Raw genomic sequence first — 27,335 nt, forward strand, 5'->3', positions numbered from 1 at the left:
GTAATGACATTATAGATTCAGGAGAGGAGGAGAGCTGCACTGTAATGACATTATAGATTCAGGAGAGGAGGAGAGCTGCACTGTAATGACATTATAGATTCAGGAGAGGAGGAGTGCTGCACTGTAATGACATTATAGATTCAGGAGAGGAGGAGAGCTGCACTGTAATGACAATATAGATTCAGGAGAGGAGGAGAGCTGCACTGTAATGACATTATAGATTCAGGAGAGGAGGAGAGCTGCACTGTAATGACAATATAGATTCAGGAGAGGAGGAGAGCTGCACTGTAATGACATTATAGATTCAGGAGAGGAGGAGAGCTGCACTGTAATGACACAGATTCAGGAGAGGAGGAGAGCTGCACTGTAATGACATTATAGATTCAGGAGAGGAGGAGAGCTGCACTGTAATGACATTATAGATTCAGGAGAGGAGGGGAGCTGCACTGTAATGACATTATAGATTCAGGAGAGGAGGAGAGCTGCACTGTAATGACATTATAGATTCAGGAGAGGAGGAGAGCTGCACTGTAATGACATTATAGATTCAGGAGAGGAGGAGAGCTGCACTGTAATGACATTATAGATTCAGGAGAGGAAGAGAGCTGCACTGTAATGACATTATAGATTCAGGAGAGGAGGAGAGCTGCACTGTAATGACATTATAGATTCAAGAGAGCTGCACTGTAATGACATTATAGATTCAGGAGAGGAGGAGAGCTGCACTGTAATGACATTATAGATTCAGGAGAGGAGGAGAGCTGCACTGTAATGACATTATAGATCCAGGAGAGGAGGAGAGCTGCACTGTAATGACATTATAGATTCAGGAGAGGAGGAGAGCTGCACTGTAATGATATTATAGATTCAGGAGAGGAGGAGAGCTGCACTGTAATGACATTATAGATTCAGGAGAGGAGGAGAGCTGCACTGTAATGACATTATAGATTCAGGAGAGGAGGAGTGCTGCACTGTAATGACATTATAGATTCAGGAGAGGAGGAGAGCTGCACTGTAATGACATTATAGATTCAGGAGAGGAGGAGAGCTGCACTGTAATGACATTATAGATTCAGGAGAGGAGAGCTGCACTGTAATGATATTATAGATTCAGGAGAGGAGGAGAGCTGCACTGTAATGACATTATAGATTCAGGAGAGGAGGAGAGCTGCACTGTAATGACATTATAGATTCAGGAGAGGAGGAGAGCTGCACTGTAATGACATTATAGATTCAGGAGAGGAGGAGAGCTGCACTGTAATGACATTAGAGATTCAGGAGAGGAGGAGAGCTGCACTGTAATGACATTATAGATTCAGGAGAGGAGGAGAGCTGCACTGTAATGATATTATAGATTCAGGAGAGGAGGAGAGCTGCACTGTAATGACACAGATTCAGGAGAGGAGGTGAGCTGCACTGTAATGACAATATAGATTCAGGAGAGGAGGAGAGCTGCACTGTAATGACATTAGAGATTCAGGAGAGGAGGAGAGCTGCACTGTAATGACATTATAGATTCAGGAGAGGAGGGGAGCTGCACTGTAATGACATTATAGATTCAGGAGAGGAGAGCTGCACTGTAATGACATTATAGATTCAGGAGAGGAGGAGAGCTGCACTGTAATGACATTATAGATTCAGGAGAGGAGGAGAGCTGCACTGTAATGACAATATAGATTCAGGAGAGGAGGAGAGCTGCACTGTAATGATATTATAGATTCAGGAGAGGAGGAGAGCTGCACTGTAATGACAATATAGATCCAGGAGAGGAGGAGAGCTGCACTGTAATGACAATATAGATTCAGGAGAGGAGGAGAGCTGCACTGTAATGACATTAGAGATTCAGGAGAGGAGGAGAGCTGCACTGTAATGACATTATAGATTCAGGATAGGAGGAGAGCTGCACTGTAATGACATTATAGATTCAGGAGAGGAGGAGAGCTGCACTGTAATGACATTATAGATTCAGGAGAGGAGGAGAGCTGCACTGTAATGACATTATAGATTCAGGAGAGGAGGAGAGCTGCACTGTAATGACATTATAGATTCAGGAGAGGAGGAGAGCTGCACTGTAATGACATTATAGATTCAGGAGAGGAGGAGAGCTGCACTGTAATGACATTATAGATTCAGGAGAGGAGGAGAGCTGCACTGTAATGACAATATAGATTCAGGAGAGGAGGAGAGCTGCACTGTAATGACAATATAGATTCAGGAGAGGAGGAGAGCTGCACTGTAATGACATTAGAGATTCAGGAGAGGAGGAGAGCTGCACTGTAATGACATTATAGATTCAGGAGAGGAGGAGAGCTGCACTGTAATGACATTATAGATTCAGGAGAGGAGGAGAGCTGCACTGTAATGACATTAGAGATTCAGGAGAGGAGGAGAGCTGCACTGTAATGACATTATAGATTCAGGAGAGGAGGAGAGCTGCACTGTAATGACAATATAGATTCAGGAGAGGAGGAGAGCTGCACTGTAATGACAATATAGATTCAGGAGAGGAGGAGAGCTGCACTGTAATGACATTATAGATTCAGGAGAGGAGGAGAGCTGCACTGTAATGACAATATAGATTCAGGAGAGGAGGAGAGCTGCACTGTAATGACATTATAGATTCAGGAGAGGAGGAGAGGTGCACTGTAATGACATTATAGATCCAGGAGAGGAGGAGAGCTGCACTGTAATGACATTATAGATTCAGGAGAGGAGGAGAGCTGCACTGTAATGACATTATAGATTCAGGAGAGGAGGAGAGCTGCACTGTAATGACATTATAGATTCAGGAGAGGAGGAGAGCTGCACTGTAATGACATTATAGATTCAGGAGAGGAGGAGAGCTGCACTGTAATGACAATATAGATTCAGGAGAGGAGGAGAGCTGCACTGTAATGACATTATAGATTCAGGAGAGGAGGAGAACTGCACTGTAATGACATTATAGATTCAGGAGATGAGGAGAGCTGCACTGTAATGATATTATAGATTCAGGAGAGGAGGAGAGCTGCACTGTAATGACATTATAGATTCAGGAGAGGAGGAGAGCTGCACTGTAATGACAATATAGATTCAGGAGAGGAGGAGAGCTGCACTGTAATGACATTATAGATTCAGGAGAGGAGGAGAGCTGCACTGTAATGACATTATAGATTCAGGAGAGGAGGAGAGCTGCACTGTAATGATATTATAGATTCAGGAGAGGAGGAGAGCTGCACTGTAATGACATTATAGATTCAGGAGAGGAGGAGAGCTGCACTGTAATGACATTATAGATTCTGGAGAGGAGGAGAGCTGCACTGTAATGACATTATAGATTCAGGAGAGGAGGAGAGCTGCACTGTAATGACATTATAGATTCAGGAGAGGAGGAGAGCTGCACTGTAATGACATTATAGATTCAGGAGAGGAGGAGAGCTGCACTGTAATGATATTATAGATTCAGGAGAGGAGGAGAGCTGCACTGTAATGACAATATAGATTCAGGAGAGGAGGAGAGCTGCACTGTAATGACATTATAGATTCAGGAGAGGAGGAGAGCTGCACTGTAATGACATTATAGATCCAGGAGAGGAGGAGAGCTGCACTGTAATGACATTATAGATTCAGGAGAGGAGGAGAGCTGCACTGTAATGACATTATAGATTCAGGAGAGGAGGAGAGCTGCACTGTAATGACAATATAGATCCAGGAGAGGAGGAGAGCTGCACTGTAATGACAATATAGATTCAGGAGAGGAGGAGAGCTGCACTGTAATGACATTATAGATTCAGGAGAGGAGGAGAGCTGCACTGTAATGACATTATAGATTCAGGAGAGGAGGAGAGCTGCACTGTAATGACATTATAGATTCAGGAGAGGAGGAGAGCTGCACTGTAATGACATTATAGATTCAGGAGAGAAGGAGAGCTGCACTGTAATGACATTATAGATTCAGGAGAGGAGGAGAGCTGCACTGTAATGACATTATAGATTCAGGAGAGGAGGAGTGCTGCACTGTAATGACATTATAGATTCAGGAGAGGAGGAGTGCTGCACTGTAATGACATTATAGATCCAGGAGAGGAGGAGAGCTGCACTGTAATGACATTATAGATTCAGGAGAGGAGGAGTGCTGCACTGTAATGACATTATAGATTCAGGAGAGGAGGAGAGCTGCACTGTAATGATATTATAGATTCAGGAGAGGAGGAGAGCTGCACTGTAATGACATTATAGATTCAGGAGAGAAGGAGAGCTGCACTGTAATGACAATATAGATTCAGGAGAGCTGCACTGTAATGACAATATAGATTCAGGAGAGGAGGAGAGCTGCACTGTAATGATATTATAGATTCAGGAGAGGAGGAGAGCTGCACTGTAATGACAATATAGATTCAGGAGAGGAGGAGAGCTGCACTGTAATGACATTATAGATTCAGGAGAGGAGGAGAGCTGCACTGTAATGACATTATAGATTCAGGAGAGGAGGAGAGCTGCACTGTAATGACAATATAGATTCAGGAGAGGAGGAGAGCTGCACTGTAATGATATTATAGATTCAGGAGAGGAGGAGAGCTGCACTGTAATGACATTATAGATTCAGGAGAGGAGGAGAGCTGCACTGTAATGACATTATAGATTCAGGAGAGGAGGAGAGCTGCACTGTAATGACATTATAGATTCAGGAGAGGAGGAGAGCTGCACTGTAATGACATTATAGATTCAGGAGAGGAGGAGAGCTGCACTGTAATGACATTATAGATTCAGGAGAGGAGGAGAGCTGCACTGTAATGACATTATAGATTCAGGAGAGGAGGAGAGCTGCACTGTAATGACATTATAGATTCAGGAGAGGAGGAGAGCTGTAATGTAATGACATTATAGATTCAGGAGAGGAGGAGAGCTGCACTGTAATGACAATATAGATTCAGGAGAGGAGGAGAGCTGCACTGTAATGACATTATAGATTCAGGAGAGGAGGAGAGCTGCACTGTAATGACATTATAGATTCAGGAGAGGAGGAGAGCTGCACTGTAATGACATTATAGATTCAGGAGAGGAGGAGAGCTGCACTGTAATGACATTATAGATTCAGGAGAGGAGGAGAGCTGCACTGTAATGACATTATAGATTCAGGAGAGGAGGAGAGCTGCACTGTAATGACAATATAGATTCAGGAGAGGAGGAGAGCTGCACTGTAATGACATTATAGATTCAGGAGAGGAGGAGAGCTGCACTGTAATGACATTATAGATTCAGGAGAGGAGGTGAGCTGCACTGTAATGACAATATAGATTCAGGAGAGGAGGAGAGCTGCACTGTAATGACATTATAGATTCAGGAGAGGAGGAGAGCTGCACTGTAATGACATTATAGATTCAGGAGAGGAGGAGAGCTGCACTGTAATGACATTATAGATTCAGGAGAGGAGGAGAGCTGCACTGTAATGACATTATAGATTCAGGAGAGGAGGAGAGCTGCACTGTAATGACATTATAGATTCAGGAGAGGAGGAGAGCTGCACTGTAATGACAATATAGATTCAGGAGAGGAGGAGAGCTGCACTGTAATGACATTATAGATTCAGGAGAGGAGGAGAGCTGCACTGTAATGACATTATAGATTCAGGAGAGGAGGAGAGCTGCACTGTAATGACATTATAGATTCAGGAGAGGAGGAGAGCTGCACTGTAATGACATTATAGATTCAGGAGAGGAGGAGAGCTGCACTGTAATGACAATATAGATTCAGGAGAGGAGGAGAGCTGCACTGTAATGACATTATAGATTCAGGAGAGGAGGAGAGCTGCACTGTAATGACATTATAGATTCAGGAGAGGAGGAGAGCTGCACTGTAATGACATTATAGATTCAGGAGAGGAGGAGAGCTGCACTGTAATGACATTATAGATTCAGGAGAGGAGGAGAGCTGCACTGTAATGACATTATAGATTCAGGAGAGGAGGAGAGCTGCACTGTAATGACATTATAGATTCAGGAGAGGAGGAGAGCTGCACTGTAATGACATTATAGATTCAGGAGAGGAGGAGAGCTGCACTGTAATGACATTATAGATTCAGGAGAGGAGGAGAGCTGCACTGTAATGACATTATAGATTCAGGAGAGGAGGAGAGCTGCACTGTAATGACATTATAGATTCAGGAGAGGAGGAGAGCTGCACTGTAATGACAATATAGATTCAGGAGAGGAGGAGAGCTGCACTGTAATGACATTATAGATTCAGGAGAGGAGGAGAGCTGCACTGTAATGACATTATAGATTCAGGAGAGGAGGAGAGCTGCACTGTAATGACATTATAGATTCAGGAGAGGAGGAGAGCTGCACTGTAATGACATTATAGATTCAGGAGAGGAGGAGAGCTGCACTGTAATGACAATATAGATTCAGGAGAGGAGGAGAGCTGCACTGTAATGACATTATAGATTCAGGAGAGGAGGAGAGCTGCACTGTAATGACATTATAGATTCAGGAGAGGAGGAGAGCTGCACTGTAATGACATTATAGATTCAGGAGAGGAGGAGAGCTGCACTGTAATGACATTATAGATTCAGGAGAGGAGGAGAGCTGCACTGTAATGACATTATAGATTCAGGAGAGGAGGAGAGCTGCACTGTAATGACATTATAGATTCAGGAGAGGAGGAGAGCTGCACTGTAATGACATTATAGATTCAGGAGAGGAGGAGAGCTGCACTGTAATGACATTATAGATTCAGGAGAGGAGGAGAGCTGCACTGTTATGACAATAAAGTGTAAATGTCATTTCATATCCAAGAAAAGCAAGGTAGCACTACGGATTTTCAGATAAAAAAGTAGGACTTAATTGAGCCCTGTGGCAACGTTCAGTTCTTTTCCTAGCAGTGTTATGCGTATATACAGTGGGTATGGAAAGTATTCTCACCCCTTTACATTTTTCACTCTTTGTTTCATTGCAGCCATTTGGTAAAGTCAAAAAAGTTCATTTTTTTCTCATTAATGTACACTCTGCACTCCGTCTTGACAGAAAAAACAAATGTAGAAATGTTTGCAATTTTATTAAACATGAAAAACTGAAATATCACATGGTCATAAATATTCAGACCCTTTGCTCAGACACTCATATTTAAGTCACATGCTGTCCATTTCCTTGTGATCCTCCTTGAGATGGTTCTACTCCTTCATTGGAGTCCAGCTGTGTTTAATTAAACTGATAGGACTTGATTTGGAAAGGCACACACCTGTGTATATAAGACCTCACAGTTCACAGTGCATGTCAGACCAAATGAGAATCATGAGGTCAAAGGAACTGCCCAAGGAGCTCAGAAACAGAATTGTGGCAAGGCACAGATCTGGCCAAGGTTACAAAATAATTTCTACAGTACTCAAGGTTCTTAAGAGCACAGAGGCCGCCATAAAAATGGAAGATGTTTGGGACCACAAGAACTCTTCCTAGACCTGGCCGTCCGGCCAAACTGAGCAATCGAGGGAGAAGAGCCTTGGTGAGAGAGGTAAAGAAGAACCCCAAGATCACTGTGGCTGAGCTCCAGACATGCAGTAGGGAGATGGGAGAAAGTTCCACAAAGTTAACTATCACTGCAGCCCTCCACCAGTCGGGCCTTTATGGCAGAGTGGCCCGACGGAAGCCTCTCCTCAGTGCAAGACATATGAAAGCCCGCAAAGAGTTTGCAAAAAAAAAATACATGAAGAATTGGAAGACTATGAGAAATAAGATTCTCTGCTCTGATGAGACGAAGATAGAACTTTTTGGTGATAATTCTAAGCGGTATTTGTGGAGAAAACCAGGCACTGGTCATCAGCTGCCCAATACAATCCCAACAGTGTAACATGGTGGTGGCAGCATCATGCTATGGGCGTGTTTTTCCGCTGTAGGGACAGGATGACTGGTTGCAATTGAAGGAGAGATGAATGCGGCCACGTAGAGAGAGATCCTGGAAGAAAACCTCTTCCAAAGTGCTCTGGACCTCAGTCTTGGCCGAAGGTTCACCTTTCAACAAGACAATGACCCTAAAGGGTGCTTTACATGCTGAGACATCGCTAGCGGTCTCGCTAGCGATGTGACATGCCAGACCACAGATAAGATTTTCCGAGATCGCACATAGGTCATTTTTGTAGCACCGGCCACATGTGCGATCTCTGGAAATCGTATGTGCGATCTGGCGTGTTACATCGCTAACGAGATAGCTAGCGATGTTGCAGCGTGTAAAGCACCCTTAAGCACACAGCTAAAATAACAAAGGAGTGGCGTCAGAACAACTCTGTGACCATTCTTGACTGGCCCAGCCAGAGCCCTGACCTAAACCCAATTGAGCATCTCTGGAGAGACCTGAAAATTGCTGTTCACCAACGTTCACCATCCAACCTGACAGAACTGGAGAGGATCTGCAAAGAAGAATGGCAGAGGATCCCCAAATCCAGGTGTGAAAAACTTGTTGCATCAATCCCAAGGCTGTACTAGCTCGGAAGAGTGCGTCTACTCAATACTGAGAAAAGGATCTGAATACTTATGACCATGTGATATTTCAGTTTTTCTTGTTTAATAAATTTGCAAAAATGTCTACATTTCTGTTTTTTTCCTGCCAAGATGGGGTGCAGAGTGTACATTAATGAGAAAAAAATGAACTTTTTTTAATTTAAAAAATGACTGCAATGAAACAGAGTGAAAAATTGAAAGAGGCCTGAATACTTTCCATACCCACTGTATGTATCCTCAGTGATTCAATAACCAATCAATTATTCATTTACATCTTGTCAAAACTACATATACATAACATAGAGATATTGTCACTTTTCGTAGACCGTATGATATAGTGTTCAATATAAAAGTGAATAACTGATAAACAGTTCACAGAGTATATCACTCAGTTATAATGCAGTGCTTACAATCTAAAGTGCAATTGATCATACACATGTGTATGATCAATAATTAAGGAAGACGACTCACCCGATATTTAAATATTAGCAAGTATACACTGGGCCAAACTCTGGAGTGCTGCACTTTCCAGTGTGCATGTCATTACATGTGATTGTTCAGGGACCAATGGGAAAAAGCTTCTATATTATCACACACCTGCCTGAGCTCTGAAGCATTGAATTCATTAGGCACCATCTTAACAATGGGACTGCCAGTCTCTCTGCATTCATATGCGCATGTATTTCAATACAGAGCTTCTCCAGGGTATTTAAGTGTAATGGAGTTTAACACTTCAATGGCGTACTCCATCTAATATATAAAGCTGAATGTGTGTGTGTGTGTGTGTGTATGTGTGTATGTCCGGGATTGGCATCTGCACCGTCGCAGCTACAGCCACAAAATTTTGCACACTCACACGCCTGGACCCCGAGAGCGTCATAGGCTATGTTTTGAGGGGAAATTTTAATCCTGCGCTTTACAGTTATTTGCAAAAAAACCTGTCTCCATGAAAGTGAATGGAGCTGGGAGCCACAGTGCAGCCAGAACTTCAGAAGAATGCGCAGCCACGCCCTTATATGGAATGTTGGCGTGTCACAATGCAGACAGGGTAAGAGACAGACACAAAGAGACAGACACAGACAAAGAGACAGACTGACAGGGAAAGAGACAGACACAAAGAGACAGACACAGGGAAACAGACAGACAGGGAAAGAAAGGGAAAGAGACAGACAGGGTAAGAGACAGACAAAGACAGGTAAAGAGACAAAGAGAGACACAGGGAAAGAGACAGACAGGGAAAGAGAGGGAAAGAGAGACAGGGAAAGAGACAGACAGGGAAAGTGACAGAGATAGATAGACAGACAGGGAAAGAGATTGAGACAGACGGAGAAAGAGACAGACAGGGAATGAGAGAGAGACAGAGAGATATATACAGAGGGGGAGACAGACAGAGAATGGAAGAGAAACAGAGAGACAGTTACTATCCCGGGCGTTAATACATTCTATTTATACATTCTATCACGGGAATGTTAACACATTCATTTTGTTAACAACAGTTATTAACCCGGGCGAAGTCGGGTAGTACAGCTAGTATACAATATAAGGACAGCTTTATGTCGGGCTAATAAATGGAGCACTGTTCATTAATATATTTTCTCTTTTTTCATAAAAGCCATTTCTATATATCCACACTAAGAAGTATCACATCTTTAACTTTTCAAAGTGGCAAGGGTATGTCCACACCCTGCGTTCTGCATTTGACAACAAAAATACACCCTCTGGCAGACTCTTGACAAATGTAAACATTGCGTTTGACAAAGAAAAAAAACGCGGTAAAAACACTTGCGTTTTCACTGCGTTTGGGTAGCATTTTGGACAGTCTGTTTTTAAAGGAGAAATAGAATATGTTTATAGAAAGAATAGATAGCATGACAGAGACAGAGCCATGCGATGAGAATGAACTCAGGTGAACCTCTGAGGTCAGTGCCAGGACACAGGCAGTAGAGCGGGACCCGCAGCTGCGACGTCAGAGCTTCACCTGAGTTAACTGTCATCGTGGGGCTCTGTCTCTGAGTCGCAGCCTGATTTGCAGTCACAGGTGAAGGACTCACCTGTGACCGCAAATCACCCGAGTGAGGGCACCGCTAATCGTTCGGCTCACTTCAGTCACTCAGGCGACTTGCTGTCACAGGTGGAGGACTCCAGCTGTGGCCGCGGGTTACCTGAGTGATGTCACCACTGATAGCGCGACTCACTTCAGTTGCTGCGTGGAGCCTACAGCTAGCGGTCGTGCTCTATGGCTGCTCACTGTGAGCTTCCGATGTAGCAGAAAGCGTCGTGGGATCTTGTGTAGATTACGTTGGACCTGGAGGGGTGTTTAGTGAGTTAATAAAGTGGTGAAAGAGGGTGTTTTTTTTGTCTTTTATTTCAAATAAAGGATTTTTTGGGTGTCTGTGTTTATTTACTTTCACTTACAGATTAATCATGGGTGGTGTCTCAGACGCCTGCCTTGATTAACCTAGGACTTAGTGGCAGCTATGGGCTGCCATTAACTCCTTATTACCCCGATTGCCACTGCACCAGGGCAATTTGGGAAGAGCTGGGTAAGGTCCCGGGACTGTGGCAACTAATGGATACGGCAATTCCGGGCAGCTGCTGGCTGATATTTTTAGGCTGGGGTTCAGCCTAAAAACGATAGGCCTCCCCAGTCTGAGAATACCAGCCCTTAGCTGTGTGGCTTTATCTTGGCTGGGTATCAATTGGGTGAGACCACACGTGTTCTTTTTTTTTTTTTTTAATTTATTTATTGTACTGCACAATAGAGACCCGCCCACCGGCGGCTGTGATTGGTTGCAGTCTGACAGCTGTCACTCAGCGTGGGGGCGCGTCTGACTGAAACCAATCATAGGCTCCGGTGGGCGGGGGAAGCAGAGAATACGAGATGAAAAGCCGCAGAAGCAAGGAGAGGGAGAGGGAGAGAGAGAGAAAGAGGGAGAGAGAAGGAGAGACAGAGAGAGAGAGACACCGAGAGAGAGAGAGACAAACACACACTGAGAGAGAGAAACACACACACCGAGAGAGAGGGAGAGAGACACACACCGAGAGAGAGAGAGAGAGAGAGAGAGAAACACACCGAGCGAGAGAAACACAGAAAGAGAGAGACACACACCGAGAGACACACACCGAGAGAGAGAAACACACCGGGAGAGAGAAACACAGAGAGAGAGAGACACACCGAGAGAGAGACAGACACACAGACAGACAGAGAGACTGACAGAGAGATAGAGGGAGACACCGAGAGAGAGACACACACACACACACACTGAGAGAGAGAGAGAGAGACACAGACAGAGAGTGAGACACAAAGAGACAGAGACAGACAGAGACACAAAGAGACAGAGAGATAGAGAGACAGAGAGATAGAGAGACAGACAGAGATAGAGAGACAGAGATAGAGAGACAGAGATAGAGAGACAGAGATAGAGAGATAGACAGAGCGATAGAGAGAGATAGAGAGACAGAGATAGAGAGATAGAGAGACAGAGATAGAGAGACAGAGAGATAGAGAGACAGAGAGATAGAGAGACAGAGAGATAGAGAGACAGAGATAGATAGAGAGACAGAGATAGATAGAGAGACAGAGATAGATAGAGAGACAGAGATAGATAGAGAGACAGAGACCGATAGAGAGATAGAGAGAGACCGAAAGACCTGCGGTTTTGTTGACAAGAACGCATCCAAAATGCAGTGCATACACACAGCTAAACATTTTGGTTGCCTTTTGACACACCTCATTCATTTCAATGGGTGGAAAATGCAACCAAAACACAATGAAGAAGTGACATGCTGCTTTTTTTAGGCAACAATTTTGACAAATATTTCACAAACAAAACGCTGCCTAAAAAAAAGCAACATGGGCATGGAATTTTCTGACTTCTCATAGACTTTGCTGGGGAAGCACAACACATGCATTTTGTCATTGACACAGTGCAGTTTAAATTGCAGCCAAAACACAGGAAAAAAGCACACGTGCGCACATGGCCTAAGGGACAGGGGATAGTCCCACTTTCTTATCTGAAAATATGAAGTGCTGCATTGCTTTTCTTGGATCTATTACATACAGCTTGGGAAGGTTGTGGTGAGGCCTGGCACCCAGTGTCTATAGAAATTGTGCTGTTTATATTTTTTTTTCATTATACATCATACTTAAATCTATCTATATAGATCTCTCTTCATATATACACTGTACATACCTCAGATTTCTAGCTACTTATCTATAGCTATTTCTCTCAACATCTATATTTTATCTATGTCTCAGATAGATAGGTGAGATATATAATAGATAGATATAATACACCTACAGATAGAAAAAGATGTACAGTAGATCAATAGGTGTATAGATATAGCTATACATATCTATAATTATCTAAATCATATCTATCTCTACTTTTAGCAGAGTGTGGTCTGCTGGATTGAGTTGTAGTGTGTAACGCATAATACATTTACTGAGTGTGCTGAGGCATTGGCTGAAATTGTATCACAGTCACAGACAACACAGGAGGCAGCAGCTAGCTAAGAGCTAGATGATATCAGAGGAGCTTGTGTACAGGGCAGGGGGCAGTGTGCACAGTGCAGGGGGGCTGTGTGCCAAGCCCGCAGCTGATCAAGCACTGAGAAGTCACTGCCCATCAGAGCAGGAAGACAGATCAGATAAGCTAGTGTAAGGAAACTGAAGAGGAGCCTGTGCTGACACCCTGACAAAGCTCAGCACTGCGCCATAGCCTGAGGTAAACAGACACTGCATCAGCTGCTGCAAGCTCGCACACTGTAGGCTCTGCCCCCACACTCAGAAAGCCTTATTCAGTGTGTGTGGAGCTAGACTGTTTTTGCCGGACAAAGAGCTTCTGTCTGGTTCAGAAACAGCCTAGGGGGACATCATCCGGAAGGTTTACTTCCTGATTAGATTTATAAAGTATATTTGAAAGTTTCTTAAAATTGTTTGCTCTACATTATTATTAGATAAAAATTAAAATGATAGTTATGCCTTAAAGCGCCAGGAGAGAAGGAAAGCTTCATTATAATGATAATACAGCACCAAGAGAGGAGAGCTGCAGCAGTGAGCAGGTATGAAGAGGATTGTGCAAGCAGAATTTCTCACATACAATGCTCTGGATCTATCCTAGGTATTGAGACATTTATCTCCAATACCTCAGATACACCCAAAGCAGTGTATGTAATGACATTGCAGCGCAGCTGCCCCTCTCTCGGCACTGTACTGAAAGGTCAGGCACACGAGTCTCACCAGATGACACTGAAAATGCTGATTTGGACCTTCTCTGAGGGCTTTTGCTTTTTTTCCTGTATGACGCTCCCTTTCTTATGAGTGCACAACGTCATAAAGTGGAAAAAGTAAATGCTTCCAGACAAGAATTTTTGTTGATGCACCGCATGGTTGAAGGGGAAATTAACATAAGTTCAAAAACCCATCTGTGTAATTTAGGGGAGAAAAAAACCCCAAAACATTTCAATTAGCCCGTCTACCCATTTTTACTAATATACACAGTTTAAAAAACAATTATTGAGAAAAGTTCTCTTTAATTAGCATTTTATCAACAGTGAATTTTTGTCTGTGGATAAAATACTAATAAAAAATTTCTCATGTGACATCACCCTGAAGAATAAAAGAATCATAGACATAATTACCTCCGATTTCGATGATGCCTCCTCATCAGAATTGGAATTATCATCTTCGACTGGCTTCTTGACATCATTATCTGGCTTGCTCCTATCAGCTTTGTTTCCAGGTTTCTCCTTTACCATTTTCTTCTCTGTATACGACAAGTTGGTGGTGACAGTGTTACTAGGGTTAGGGGGACCCCGAGGCGACGTTCCGGAAACAGCATGTCCTTTGGAGGTGCCTTTTTTCGGCTTCTTGCTACTGGATTTAGGAGAGTCTATGTTTGGTGGTCTTTTGCTTGAAGGCTTGGGTTCAGGTGGACCACCTTTCGGAGACGTATTTTCCATCTTAGGCTCCTTCAATGCTAATTTCTGTTCCTTAAAGGCTACTTTAACAGGTGCTTTCTCTTCCTTGGCAGGTTTGTTCTCAGCTGGCTTTCTGGATGAAGAGGATTCTTTCACTTGTTTGCTGACATCACTTTCTTTACCTTTGCTTTCTGAATCTTTCCTCATTCGCTCCTTGTGCTCTTTTGTAACTTTGTGGGGTTTGGATGGCTTGCTACTTTCTTTATTGCCGTCCTACAAAGTATTAAAAGGCAGCGTTGAAAACTGTACTTTACATAATAAATTAGGTTATTGCGCACCTGGCTACTTTTTTTTTCTATACGCTGTACATAGTGAAATCTAACCTTTGATCCATAGGATGATGGTTTGGCTTTCTTTGGGTCTGAAAATGCAGAGAGGGGGATTGTTGGCAACATTGGATAATCAGGGCTTGGTCTCGATAAAGTTTCTGCTCCCTCTGGCATGACCATTACCTGAAAATAAAATTCCTGTGTATGAAATTACAAAGTCTCTAAGTAATGGAAAAACTAGGAATATACTTCTTTAAACTAAACTTGTAGACATTTTATCTTTCCTTAAAAAAATCAGGTATACTGAAGACTCTTAAGCCCGCTTTACACGCTACAATATATCTTACAATGTGTCGGCGGGGTCACGTCGTAAGTGACACACATCCGGCATTGTAAGGTACATTGTAGTGTGTGACAGGTACGTACGATTGCGATTGAACGTTAAAACGTTCATCGCATACACATCGTTGAATCCTGGCGAATTGCACGTCGGGTTGTTCATTGTTCCCGAGGCAGCACACATGTGACACCCCGGGAACAGTGAACAGATCTTACCTGCATCCTGCGGCTCCCGCCGGTAATGTGCAAGGAAAGAGGTGGGCGGGATGTTTACGTCCCGCTCATCTCCGCCCCTCCGCTTCTATTGGCCGGCTGCCGCGTGACGTCGATGTGACACCGAACGTCCGTCCCACTCCAGGAAGTGGACGTTCGCCGCCCACATCGAGGTCGTATGGACAGGTAAGTATGTGTGACGGGGGTTAATCGTATGTGCGGCACGTTCAACAAATTGAACGTGCCACACATATGATGGGGGCGGTGCAAATCGCATACGATATCATATGTGAAATTGCAACGTGTAAAGCAGGCTTTATAGGTCTTTATTGCACAATAACTTGGACATTTATGCTGTGTGCAGAATTCAACATACAGTAATTACATCTGACGTGTGCGGGCTATACAGACAGAAGACCACGTTCAAATTAGTATTTAAGAGGTTTAGAGGGAACCTGTCACCATTTTTTTCACTATGAAACCAAATGTGTCCCCTTCTGCAGCTCCTGGGCTGCATTCTATTAAGGTGTACCTTGTGCCCTGACTCCCCTTGCAAACCTTATCAAATCTGACCGTTAGGTATGCTAATGAGCTGTGGGGCTCAGATGGGCGTGCTCATTTTCATCTCCTGTCCCTCCTTGTGGCCTTCTTCGCCATCCTCCTTGCATGATTGACGGGATGACGCCGCCGTCATCATCATGCACGCTGCTTGGCCAAATATCGTGTCTGTACGGTTATTACCCCGGCTCGCGCAGGCGCAGTTTGCTCTCGCGCAAGTTGGTGATGTGCAAGATTATGGTTGGGTACGAGGATGACGCAGGGGATGTCATGCACGTTGCCGACCATAATCTCGCGCCTGCGCAGACACCGCACTGGCTCGCATGAGGGCAAACTGCGCCTGCAGTGGAATAACTGTACGGATGCGAGATTTGGCTGAGCAGTGTGCATGATGACGGCGGCATCATCACATCAATCATGCAAGGAGGATGGCGAAGAAGGCCACAAGGAGGGACAGGAGACAAAAATGAGCACGCCCATCTGAGCCCCACAAGCCATTAGCATACCGAACGATCAGGTTTTATAAAGTTATATTCAGCGTCTGCAAGGGGAGTCAGGGCACAAGGTGCACCTTCATAGAATGCAGCCCAGGAGCTGCAGAAGGTGACACTTTTGGTTTCATAGTGAAAAAACTGGCGACAGGTTCCCTTTAATAAAACAACTGAGCACTCATCACAAGCATCAACTCATCTTTACTTGTGTCTATTCCCTCCCGATACAGCACAGAGTCACGCCGGTTAGCAGGTTAGGACAGTCTAACTACGTGCTCACCCCTCCAGCTTTCAGTAACTTCTTACGGAACTCCTTGGTAGGATTATTGAACGTCAATTTCTCACAGCGTAAATGGTTAACTGGTGGATTACCCTCCAGATTCAGAAATAAATCGTACGTAAAACACACTCTTTTGGGTTCTTCCTGCAAAACAATGACAACAATTAAACTATCGGCATCCCACACTGATATTCCAATGAGAATGTAAAGATACATAGACACACTATACCTTGTTCTTGAAGTACACTTCAATTGGTAAAATGAAGCCAGCATATCCAGATTCTTCAACTTTATATGGTGGTTCCTTGCATACTACCAAAGCAAACACATGACAGGGTATTACAGTATTAAATACCACTGTAGCAGTAAGGGCAAAACAACGGCATATTTTACTTTTGTGTGTTTAAACCTCTTTTGGTGAGCAGTGCTTATGATGTGCCATATGCACATGCCCCTACATACATATGCATGCCATATGTAATAAGTATTTTAGGCTTTTTGTCGCTAAAGTTATTACTAAATTATTCTTAGTAAGTTATTGTTACTAAAACTTAGTTTCCTGCTGGGGTGTTACAATATTTGCAATATTTTTGGAAAGGGCAAAATCCCCAAAGTATTTGATGAATATCTCAACACACAGGGGAAATAGTGGCACCAGCTATTAGTAAAAGGTGGCACCAGAACAGAACATACGCTGTGGGTAACATATGAAAGGGACGGTGCTACAAAATGTCACTCAAATTATAGGGACATGCCTCACATGCAGTATATCACAAAAGTGAGTACACCCCTCACAATATTGTAAATATATTATTATATCTTTTCATGGGGCAGTACTGAAGATATGATACTCTAATACAATGTAAAGTAGTCAGTGTACAGCTTGTATAAGTGTAAATTTGTTGTGCCCTCTAAATAACTCAACACACAGCCATTAATGTCTAAACCGCTGGTAACAAAAGTGAGTACACCCCTAAGGGGTACTTTGCACGTTGCGACATCGCTACTGCGATATCGTCGGGGTCAAATCGAAAGTGACGCACATCCGGCGCCGGTAACAACGTCGCAACATGTAAAGCCTAGATGCACCGATAAACGATCGCAAAAGCGTTGTAAATCGGTGATCTGTGTAGCGTCGGTCATTTTCATAATTTCGCTGCAGCGACAGGTACGATGTTGTTCCTCGTTACTGCGGCAGCACACATCGCTGTGTATGAAGCCGCAGGAGCGAGGAACATCTCCTACTTGCCTCCACCGGCTGCAATGCGGAAGGAAGGAGGTGGGCGGGATGTTTAAGTCCCACTCATCTCCGCCCCTCCGCTTCTATTGGCCGCCTGCCGTGTGACATCGCTGTGACGCCGCACAACCAGCCCCCTTAGGAAGGAGGCGGGTCGCCGGTCAGAGCGACGTCGCAGGGCAGGTAAGTGCGTGTGAAGCTACCGTAGCGATAATGTTCGCTACGGCAGCTATCACAAGATATCGCATGTGCGACGGGGGTGGGGACTATCACGCTCGGCATCGCTATCATCAGCTAGCGATGTCGCAGCGTGCAAAGTACCCCTAAGTTAAAATGGCCAATCAGCCATTTTTGCTCTCCGGTGACTCATTAGTGTTACAAGGTCTCAGGTGTGAATGGGAAGCAGATGTGGTCAATTTGGTGTTCTCGTTCACACACTCTCTTACTGCTCACTGGAAGTTCAACATGGCTCCTCATGGCAAAGACTCCTCTGAGGACCTGAAAAAAAGAATTGATGCTCTACCCAAAGATGGCCTAGGCTATAAGAAGATTGTCACAACCTTGAAATTAAGCTGCAGCATGGCGGCCGAGACCAGACAGCGCTTTAACAAGACAGATTCCAGTCAGAAAAAGGCCTCGCCATGGTTGACCAAAGGCCAGTTTCACATTTGCGTTGTGAGGCATCCGTCACAGTGCGTTGTGTGACGCATGTGATGGATGCGTTGCAAATAGTGTGCTAATAAAGGTAACGGATTCCTTTAAAAGAACGTTTTGTGCTTTGTTTTTTTTTTTTAATGTTTCGCCGGGAAAGGAAATTTGCGGTCGGGAGGAGAGAGAGAGAGAGAGAGAGGTGCCCGCAAATCCCCTGAGTGACTGCAGTGAGCCGTGCGATCAGCGCTGCCGTCACTCAGGTGACCCGCGGCCACAGCTGAAGTCCTCCACCCGAGAGCTGTGTCCGTGGGTCACCTGAATGATCGTGCGTCTCACTTCAGTTACTGCGTGGAGCTGATTGAGAGCGGCGGTGTTCTACTGCCACTCCTGTCAGCGTCATGTAGCAGAGTTGAAAGCGTCGCGGGACCTCTGTGCATTACGCTGGACCTGGAGGGGTACTTAGGGATTAACCCCTTCAGCCCCCGGGCACTTTCCGTTTTTGCGTTTTTGTTTTTTGCTCCCCTTCTTCCGAGAGGCGTAACTTTTTTATTTTTCCATCAATCTTGCCATATGAGGGCTTGTTTTTTGCGGGACGAGTTGTACTTTTAAATGAAACCATAAGTTTTACCATATAGTGTACTGGAAAACGACAAAAAAATTCCAAGTGCGGAAAAATTGCAAAAAAAAGTGGGATTGTACAATAGTTTTTGGGATATTTTATTCACCGTGTTCACTATATGGTAAAACTGATGTGTGGTTATGATGCCTCAGGTCGGTGCGAGTTTGTAGACACCAAACATGTATAGGTTTACTTGTATCTAAGGGGTTAAAAAAAATTCACACGCTTGTCCAGAAAACGTGGCGCACGTTTTGCGCCATTTTCCAAAACCCGTAGCGTTCTCATTTTTCAGGATCTGAGGCTCAGTGATGGCTTATTTTTTGCGTCTCTACCTGACGTTCGTAACGGTACCATTTTTGCGCAGATGCTACGTTTTGATCGCCTGTTATTGCATTTTGCGCAAAATTTGCGGCGACCAAAAAACGTAATTTTGGCGTTTGGAATTTTTTTGCCGCTACGCCGTTTACTGATCAGATTCATTGATTTTATATTTTGATAGATCGGGCATTTCTGAACGCGGCGATACCAAATCTGTGTGTATTTTTTATTTTTTTAACCCTTTAATTTTCAATGGGGTGAAAGGGGGGTGATTTGAACTTTTAGGTTTTTTTATTTTTTTTTTTAATTTTTTAAAACTTTTTTTTTACTTTTTTTTTTATTTTACTAGTCCCCCTAGGGGGCTATTGCGATCAGCAATCCGATCGCTCTGCACTATCTGCAGATCTCAGCTACAGAGCTGAGAACTGCAGATTTGCTGCTTCACTTTCAATGCCGGCTGTATTCCGGCATTGAGAGGAAGTGACTCATGTTAGCCACAGGCGTCATCACATGACCCTGTGCTACCATGGCAACCGCCGAAAGTCACGTGATCATGTCACGTGATTTCCGGTGGGGGCGGGGTAAGTCACTGTCATGGCGGCGCCCATATACATATCGCTGCCAAGACTTTGGCAGCGAAATATAAGGGGTTAATGGCCGCGGGTGGAAGCGATTCCACCCGCGGCTAGCAGGCACACATATCAGCTGTTGATAACAGCTGATATGTGCGCGTCTCGCCGCTGCCTGCCGGCGGCAGGGGGCGGGGCTTACCGGCACACGATCCATGACATATCTAGTACGTCATGGGTCGTTAAGGGGTTAATAAAGTGGGCAAAGAGAATGTTTTTTTGTCTTTTATTCTAAATAAAGGATTTTTTTGGGTGTTTGTGTTTATTTACTTTCACTTACAGGTTAATCATGGAAGGTATCTCGGGGAGACGCCTGCCACGATTAACCTAGGACTTAGGGTACCTTCACACTTAGCGATGCAGCAGCGATCCGACCAGCGATCTGACCTGGTCAGGATCGCTGCTGCATCGCTACATGGTCGCTGGTGAGCTGTCAAACAGGCAGATCTCACCAGCGACCAGTGACCAGCCCCCAGCCAGCAGCGACGTGCAAGCGACGTTGCGCTTGCACGGAGCCGCCGTCTGGAAGCTGCGGAGACTGGTAACTAAGGTAAACATCGGGTATGGTTACCCGATGTTTACATTAGTTACCAGTGTGAGCAGGGAGCAGGGAGCCGCGCACACTAAGCGCTGGCTCCTTGCTCTCCTAGCTACAGTACACATCGGGTTAATTAACCCGATGTGTAATGCAGCTACATGTGCAGAGAGCAGGGAGCCGCGCACACTGAGCGCTGGCTCCTTGCTCTCCTAGCTGCTGTACACATCGGGTTAATTAACCCGATGTGTACAGCAGCTACATGTGCAGAGAGCCGGAGCCGGCAGCACAGGCAGCGTGAGAGCTGCTGGTAACTAAGGTAAATATCGGGTAACCACCTTGGTTACCCGATGTTTATCTTGGATACAGCTTACCTCAGCTGTCAGATGCCGGCTCCTGCTCCCTGCTCGCTTCATTTGTCGCTCTCTTGCTGTCACACACAGCGATCTGTGTGTCACAGCAGGAGAGCGGCTTTGAAGAAAACGAACCAGGGCTGTGTGTAACGAGCAGCGATCTCGCAGCAGGGGCCAGATCGCTGCTCAGTGTCACACACAGCGAGATCGCTAATGAGGTCACTGCTGCGTCACAAAAAGCGTGACTCAGCAGCGATCTCGGCAGCGAGCTCGCTGTGTGTGAAGCACCCCTTAGTGGCAGCTACAGTTAGGTCCAGAAATATTTGGACAGTGACACAATTTTCGCGAGTTGGGCTCTGCATGCCACCACATTGGATTTGAAATGAAACCTCTACAACAGAATTCAAGTGCAGATTGTAACGTTTAATTTGAAGGTTTGAACAAAAATATCTGATAGAAATTGTAGGAATTGTACACATTTCTTTACAAACACTCCACATTTTAGGAGGTCAAAAGAAATTGGACAAATAAACTAAACCCAAACAAAATATTTTTATTTTCAATATTTTGTTGCGAATCCTTTGGAGGCAATCACTGCCTTAAGTCTGGAACCCATGGACATCACCAAACGCTGGGTTTCCTCCTTCTTAATGCTTTGCCAGGCCTTTACAGCCGCAGCCTTCAGGTCTTGCTTGTTTGTGGGTCTTTCCGTCTTAAGTCTGGATTTGAGCAAGTGAAATGCATGCTCAATTGGGTTAAGATCTGGTGATTGACTTGGCCATTGCAGAATGTTCCACTTTTTTCCACTCATGAACTCCTGGGTAGCTTTGGCTGTATGCTTGGGGTCATTGTCCATCTGTACTATGAAGCGCCGTCCGATCAACTTTGCGGCATTTGGCTGAATCTGGGCTGAAAGTATATCCCGGTACACTTCAGAATTCATCCAGCTACTCTTGTCTGCTGTTATGTCATCAATAAACACAAGTGACCCAGTGCCATTGAAAGCCATGCATGCCCATGCCATCACGTTGCCTCCACCATGTTTTACAGAGGATGTGGTGTGCCTTGGATCATGTGCCATTCCCTTTCTTCTCCAAACTTTTTTCTTCCCATCATTCTGGTACAGGTTGATCTTTGTCTCATCTGTCCATAGAATACTTTTCCAGAACTGAGCTGGCTTCATGAGGTGTTTTTCAGCAAATTTAACTCTGGCCTGTCTATTTTTGGAATTGATGAATGGTTTGCATCTAGATGTGAACCCTTTGTATTTACTTTCATGGAGTCTTCTCTTTACTGTTGACTTAGAGACAGATACACCTACTTCACTGAGAGTGTTCTGGACTTCAGTTGATGTTGTGAATGGGTTCTTCTTCACCAAAGAAAGTATGCGGCGATCATCCACCACTGTTGTCATCCGTGGACGCCCAGGCCTTTTTGAGTTCCCAAGCTCACCAGTCAATTCCTTTTTTCTCAGAATGTACCCGACTGTTGATTTTGATACTCCAAGCATGTCTGCTATCTCTCTGATGGATTTTTTCTTTTTTTTCAGCCTCAGGATGTTCTGCTTCACCTCAATTGAGAGTTCCTTAGACCGCATGTTGTCTGGTCACAGCAACAGCTTCCAAATGCAAAACCACAAACCTGTAATCAACCCCAGACCTTTTAACTACTTCATTGATTACAGGTTAACGAGGGAGACGCCTTCAGAGTTAATTGCAGCCCTTAGAGTCCCTTGTCCAATTACTTTTGGTCCCTTGAAAAAGAGGAGGCTATGTATTACAGAGCTATGATTCCTAAACCCTTTCTCCGGTTTGGATGTGAAAACTCTCATATTGCAGCTGGGAGTGTGCACTTTTAGCCCATATTATATATATAATTGTATTTCTGAACATGTTTTTGTAAACAGCTAAAATAACAAAACTTGTGTCACTGTCCAAATATTTCTGGACCTAACTGTATAAGCTGCCATTTACCTCCTTATTACCCCGATTACCACCGCACCAGGGCAAGTCGTGATCAGCCGGGTAGTCCCGGGACTATCGCATCTAATGGATGCGGCAATTCCGGGCGGCTACTGGCTGATATTGTTAGGCCGGGGGGCTCCCCATAACGTGGGGCTCCCCACCCTGAGAATACCAGCCTTCAGCTGTGTGGCTTTATCTTGGCTGGTATAGAAATTGGGGGGACCACACACCGTTTTCTTTTAATTATTTATTTTACTGCACGATATAGACCCGTCCACCGGCGGCTGTGATTGGTTGCAGTGAGACAGCTGTCACTCAGCGTGGGGGCGGGACTGACTGCAACCAAGCATGGGTGGGCGGGGAAAGCAGTGAATACGAGATGGATTAATGAGCGGCCGGCATTTTCAAAAGAGGAAAAGCCGCTGGAGCTTTGCAACAGCCGTGCAGCGCCTCGCCCGTGATCGGTGAATATGAGAGATGGGGGGGAAAGTGGGGAGAGAGACCAGGAGTGATTTTAAATGATTTAGATCGTTCTGCTGGACATGCTGAGCATGCTCAGTAGAACGTGACGGGAACCGTCAGCAGATTCCGCCGCTTAGCACATTGCAGCGGAATCCGCCGCCATAAACAATCATTACACACCTTGGCGGATACTAACGGAATCCGTCAAGGTGCGATATTTTAATGACACAAAAAACGCTACATGCAACGTTCCTTCCGCCCGACGCTGCGTCAAAATAACGGAAAATAGCGGATGCAACACAGACACTTGCGTCACAGTGCGTCGTCCATACAAGTCTATGGAGAATAGCGCAGTGCGTTAACGGACTGCGCTGTTCTCCATAGCGACGGATTGCGCTGAACGCAGGTGTGAAACCGGCCAAAGAAGTTGAGCGCATGTCAAGAGATCATATGAAGAGGTTGTCTTTTCAATATAGACATATGAGTGCTGCCTGAATAGCTATAGAGGTTAAAGGGGTGCGAGGTCAGCCTGTCAATGCCCAGTCCATACACCGCATATTTCAGCAAATTGGTTTGCAAGGCTATCTTCTCAGAAGGAAGCTTCTTCAAAAGAAGATACACAAGAAAGTCCGCAAAGAGTTTTCTGAAGGTAAGCAGATTAAGGAAAGGATTACTGCACCCATGTCCTGTGGTATGTTGAGACCAAGATACATTTATTTGGTTTAGATGGCGTCAAGCATGTGTGGCGGCAACTAGGTGAGGAGTACAAAGACAAGTGTGTCTTGCCTACAGTCAAGCGTACTGGTAGGAGTGTCATGATTTGGGGCTGCATGAGTGCTGCTGGCTGTGGAGAGCTACAGTTCATTAAGGGAACCATGAATGCCAACATATACTGTGACATACTGGAGCAGAGCATGATCCCCTCCCTTCGGAAACTGGGAAGGGAAGTCCAAACACAAGAAACTGAGGTTAAAAGGTGCTGGACTGGCCAAGCATGTCTCCATACCTAAACCCTATTGAGCATCTGTGGCATATGCCCAGACGGAAGGAGGAGCAGCGAAAGGTCTCTAACATCCACCAACTCCATTATGTAGTCATGGAGGATAGAAGAGGATTCCAGTGGCTTCTGTGAAGCACTACTTGAACTTTATGCTCAAAAGACGTAAGATAGAGCTTAAAAATAATGGTGACAGCACAAAATGTTGACACTTTGGCCACAATATGGCTATTTTTGCTTAGGGGCGTACACACTTTTGCTGCCAGTGGTTTAGACATCAATGGCTGTGTGCTGAGTTATTTAGAGAGCACACCAAATTTACACCGTTATACAAGCTGTACATTGACTACTGTACATTGTACCAAAGTGTCATACCTTCAGTGCTGCCCCATGAAAAGATATAATAAATTATCTACAAAAATATGAAGTGTACTCTCTTTTATTATTTTACATATATATATATAGGAAACCTGACATCTGCAAAAAAGCCATTTAAATGCATGTATCGTGGTAATCTTCAGGTAAGTAGCGTTTATATCATTCCTAGCAGGGGCTACAGGAAGAAAATAAAGCTATATATGTTTCCTTCAGCCGCTTGCTTTCAGTCCTCAAGGAGGAGCAGCGAGTGGTTGCAGTCACCGTTGACTATACAGTGAGCATACTGCAATTGCTCCCTGGCACATTGATTGCCATCTTACTCTGCACACACACTGCAGAGCTGGTTGCCAATCAATGTGCTGGGGAGTGATTACAGCCTCACTCACCGTATTGAAAATGATTTGTAACTATATTGTTTCTTTTATACATGATAAGATATCTCCTTATAAAGATAGGAATGGAGCTTTAGGTTTTGGACCCATCCATCAAATGAAATTTCGAGAGGAATAACAAAGAAATCTACTCCAAAACATACAGGTAAAGCCAGGTTCACACACTGCACTATGTCAAAGTTTACGTTGGAATCCCTCAAAAACAGGATTCTGATGGAAACCCAAAATCAGTCATTTTAGACACTGTCTGCCCACTGGACCTTCAGGTGTTCATCTTTTTCAGACATGGTTTGCCATGTTTGTGGACATCTTAAAATACCAATACTACTAGAAGGGAGGGTAGACAGCATCCAAAGTGATTTCTTCAGCCTCGCAATAGTGAATGGCTCTGTTGGGTATCCCATCAAAATCCTGTTTTTGAGAGATTTCAACGTAAACCTCAGCAAAGAGCACTGTATGTGTGTACCTGGCTTTACCTGTATGTTTTTGAGTAGTTTTCTTTATGTTATTCCTTTGGAAATTTCATTGGATGGACGGCTCCAAAAACTAAAGCTCCATAAAAGAAACTGTATAGTTCCAAATCATTCAGCATATTAAAAATAAATGGCTCCATTTTTCAGGGATGCCAACGGAAATCTCGAGATAGTGCTCTCTGCTGAGCTCTATGTGTGTGAATCTGGTATGAAAAAGAATAGGAGGACTAATTTCTAAAGAATCTTGTTGCTAAGGCACCTTCAAGATAAAAATGGTCACTCACCCCGTTTAGGCCTAGGGAAGCTGTCATGCAGTCTAAATACAACCCTCTCTACAAAATGCTGTATGTCACACTGTTCAGGACCTCGAACAAACACCATCCAGTCATGGGTAAATCCTTCAGTAGTGGGCTTCTTCCTCAATTGAGCGCGGTGTCCCAGCTCCAGCTTCACCTGAACAGTGCACTGTGGAAAGATCAGCACAGAATTACAACCAGCTTTATAATCCACATACAGACAGAAGCCTGTCAAGAATAAACCCGTTATCAAGGCTTCCACTTTCACAGCATCTGTGATGGATAAGACATACCCATGATGATCTTCTAAGGCTATGTTCACATTTCCGTTGTTTTGCATCAGTCACCTGCGTTGCTTAACACTTGTGACTGATGCGTTGTACAACAGGTGACAAGAAATGGAATTTCTTGTCATGAGAAAGCGGATTCCGTTGATAGAGAGAAAGATCAGCTGATCGCTCGGAAAAGCCGGCCACCGGGAGATCAGCTGATCGCTCTCAAAAGCCGGCCGCCGGGTGATCAGCTGATCGCTCGGAAAAGCCGGCCGCCGGGTGATCAGCTGATCGCTCGGAAAAGCCGATCATTTCAGTTTAAAACCTGCGTGGGGATAGGGGGAGAGGGGAACTGATTTTACCTGATTTCGGATGTTCTGCTGGACATGCTGGGCATGCTCAGTAAAACGTGACGAATTCCTGCACTGGAATCTGTTGCGTGACACAGGATAACGGAATCCTGCACCATAGACTTACATTATACCTCCTGACGGATGCCAACGGAATCCTGCGGGGTGCGTTTTTTTTCCGCAACAAAAAACGTTTCATGCTGCGTCCCTCCCGCCCGACGGTCAGTCAGGAAATGACTGATGTGCCGCGCAGCGGATGCAACGTAGGGTCATCAGTCACAATCCGCCGCTCATAGAAGTCTATAGGAAACAACGGAATCTGCGAAACGGATTGTGTTGTTTATCAGAGCGGGGGATTGTGACTGATCCTAAACAACGGAAATGTGAACATAGCCTTATTTGAGTACTTTCCCATACGGCGCAAAGGAAGGATGAAAAATCTGCTGCGTTACAAGACAAGTGTTGTGCAAAACATTTGTACAGTGCCTTGCGAAAGTATTCGGCCCCCTTGAATTTTTCAACCTTTTCCCCATTTCAGGCTTCAAACATAAAGATAAAAATTTTAATGTTATGGTGAAGAATCAACAAGTGGGACACAATTGTGAAAGTGAACGATATTTATTGCTTATTTTAAACTTTTTAAGAAATAAATAACTGAAAATTGGGGCATGCAATATTATTTGGCCCCTTTAAGTTAATACTTTGTAGCGCCACCTTTTGCTGCGATTACAGCTGCAAGTCGCTTGGGGTATATGTCTATATGCTTTGCACATGGAGACACTGAAATTCTTGCCCATTCTTCCTTT

At 44.6% G+C, this 27,335-nt stretch overlaps 1 protein-coding gene across 3 annotated transcripts in view; it reads right to left on the reverse strand.

Annotated features, from left to right (window-relative positions):
- The window catches only part of MLLT1 (MLLT1 super elongation complex subunit), a 121,908-nt gene that overhangs the window by 78,866 nt on the left and 15,707 nt on the right, over nucleotides 1–27,335 (reverse strand). For 2 of the 3 annotated variants that reach the window (XM_075352533.1, XM_075352531.1), the window contains exons 2-6: nucleotides 25,896–26,076; nucleotides 16,833–16,915; nucleotides 16,604–16,747; nucleotides 14,777–14,920; nucleotides 14,115–14,666 (exon numbers count right to left, since the gene is read on the reverse strand). In XM_075352533.1, the coding sequence (XP_075208648.1) occupies nucleotides 14,115–14,666; nucleotides 14,777–14,920; nucleotides 16,604–16,747; nucleotides 16,833–16,915; nucleotides 25,896–26,076 (1,104 nt within the window). The remainder of the gene's footprint in view (nucleotides 1–14,114; nucleotides 14,667–14,776; nucleotides 14,921–16,603; nucleotides 16,748–16,832; nucleotides 16,916–25,895; nucleotides 26,077–27,335) is intronic. The other variant, XM_075352532.1, reaches the window with a different exon arrangement.

This window comes from Anomaloglossus baeobatrachus, chromosome 1, assembly GCF_048569485.1.
Source record: "Anomaloglossus baeobatrachus isolate aAnoBae1 chromosome 1, aAnoBae1.hap1, whole genome shotgun sequence".
NCBI classification, from domain to species: domain Eukaryota; kingdom Metazoa; phylum Chordata; class Amphibia; order Anura; family Aromobatidae; genus Anomaloglossus; species Anomaloglossus baeobatrachus.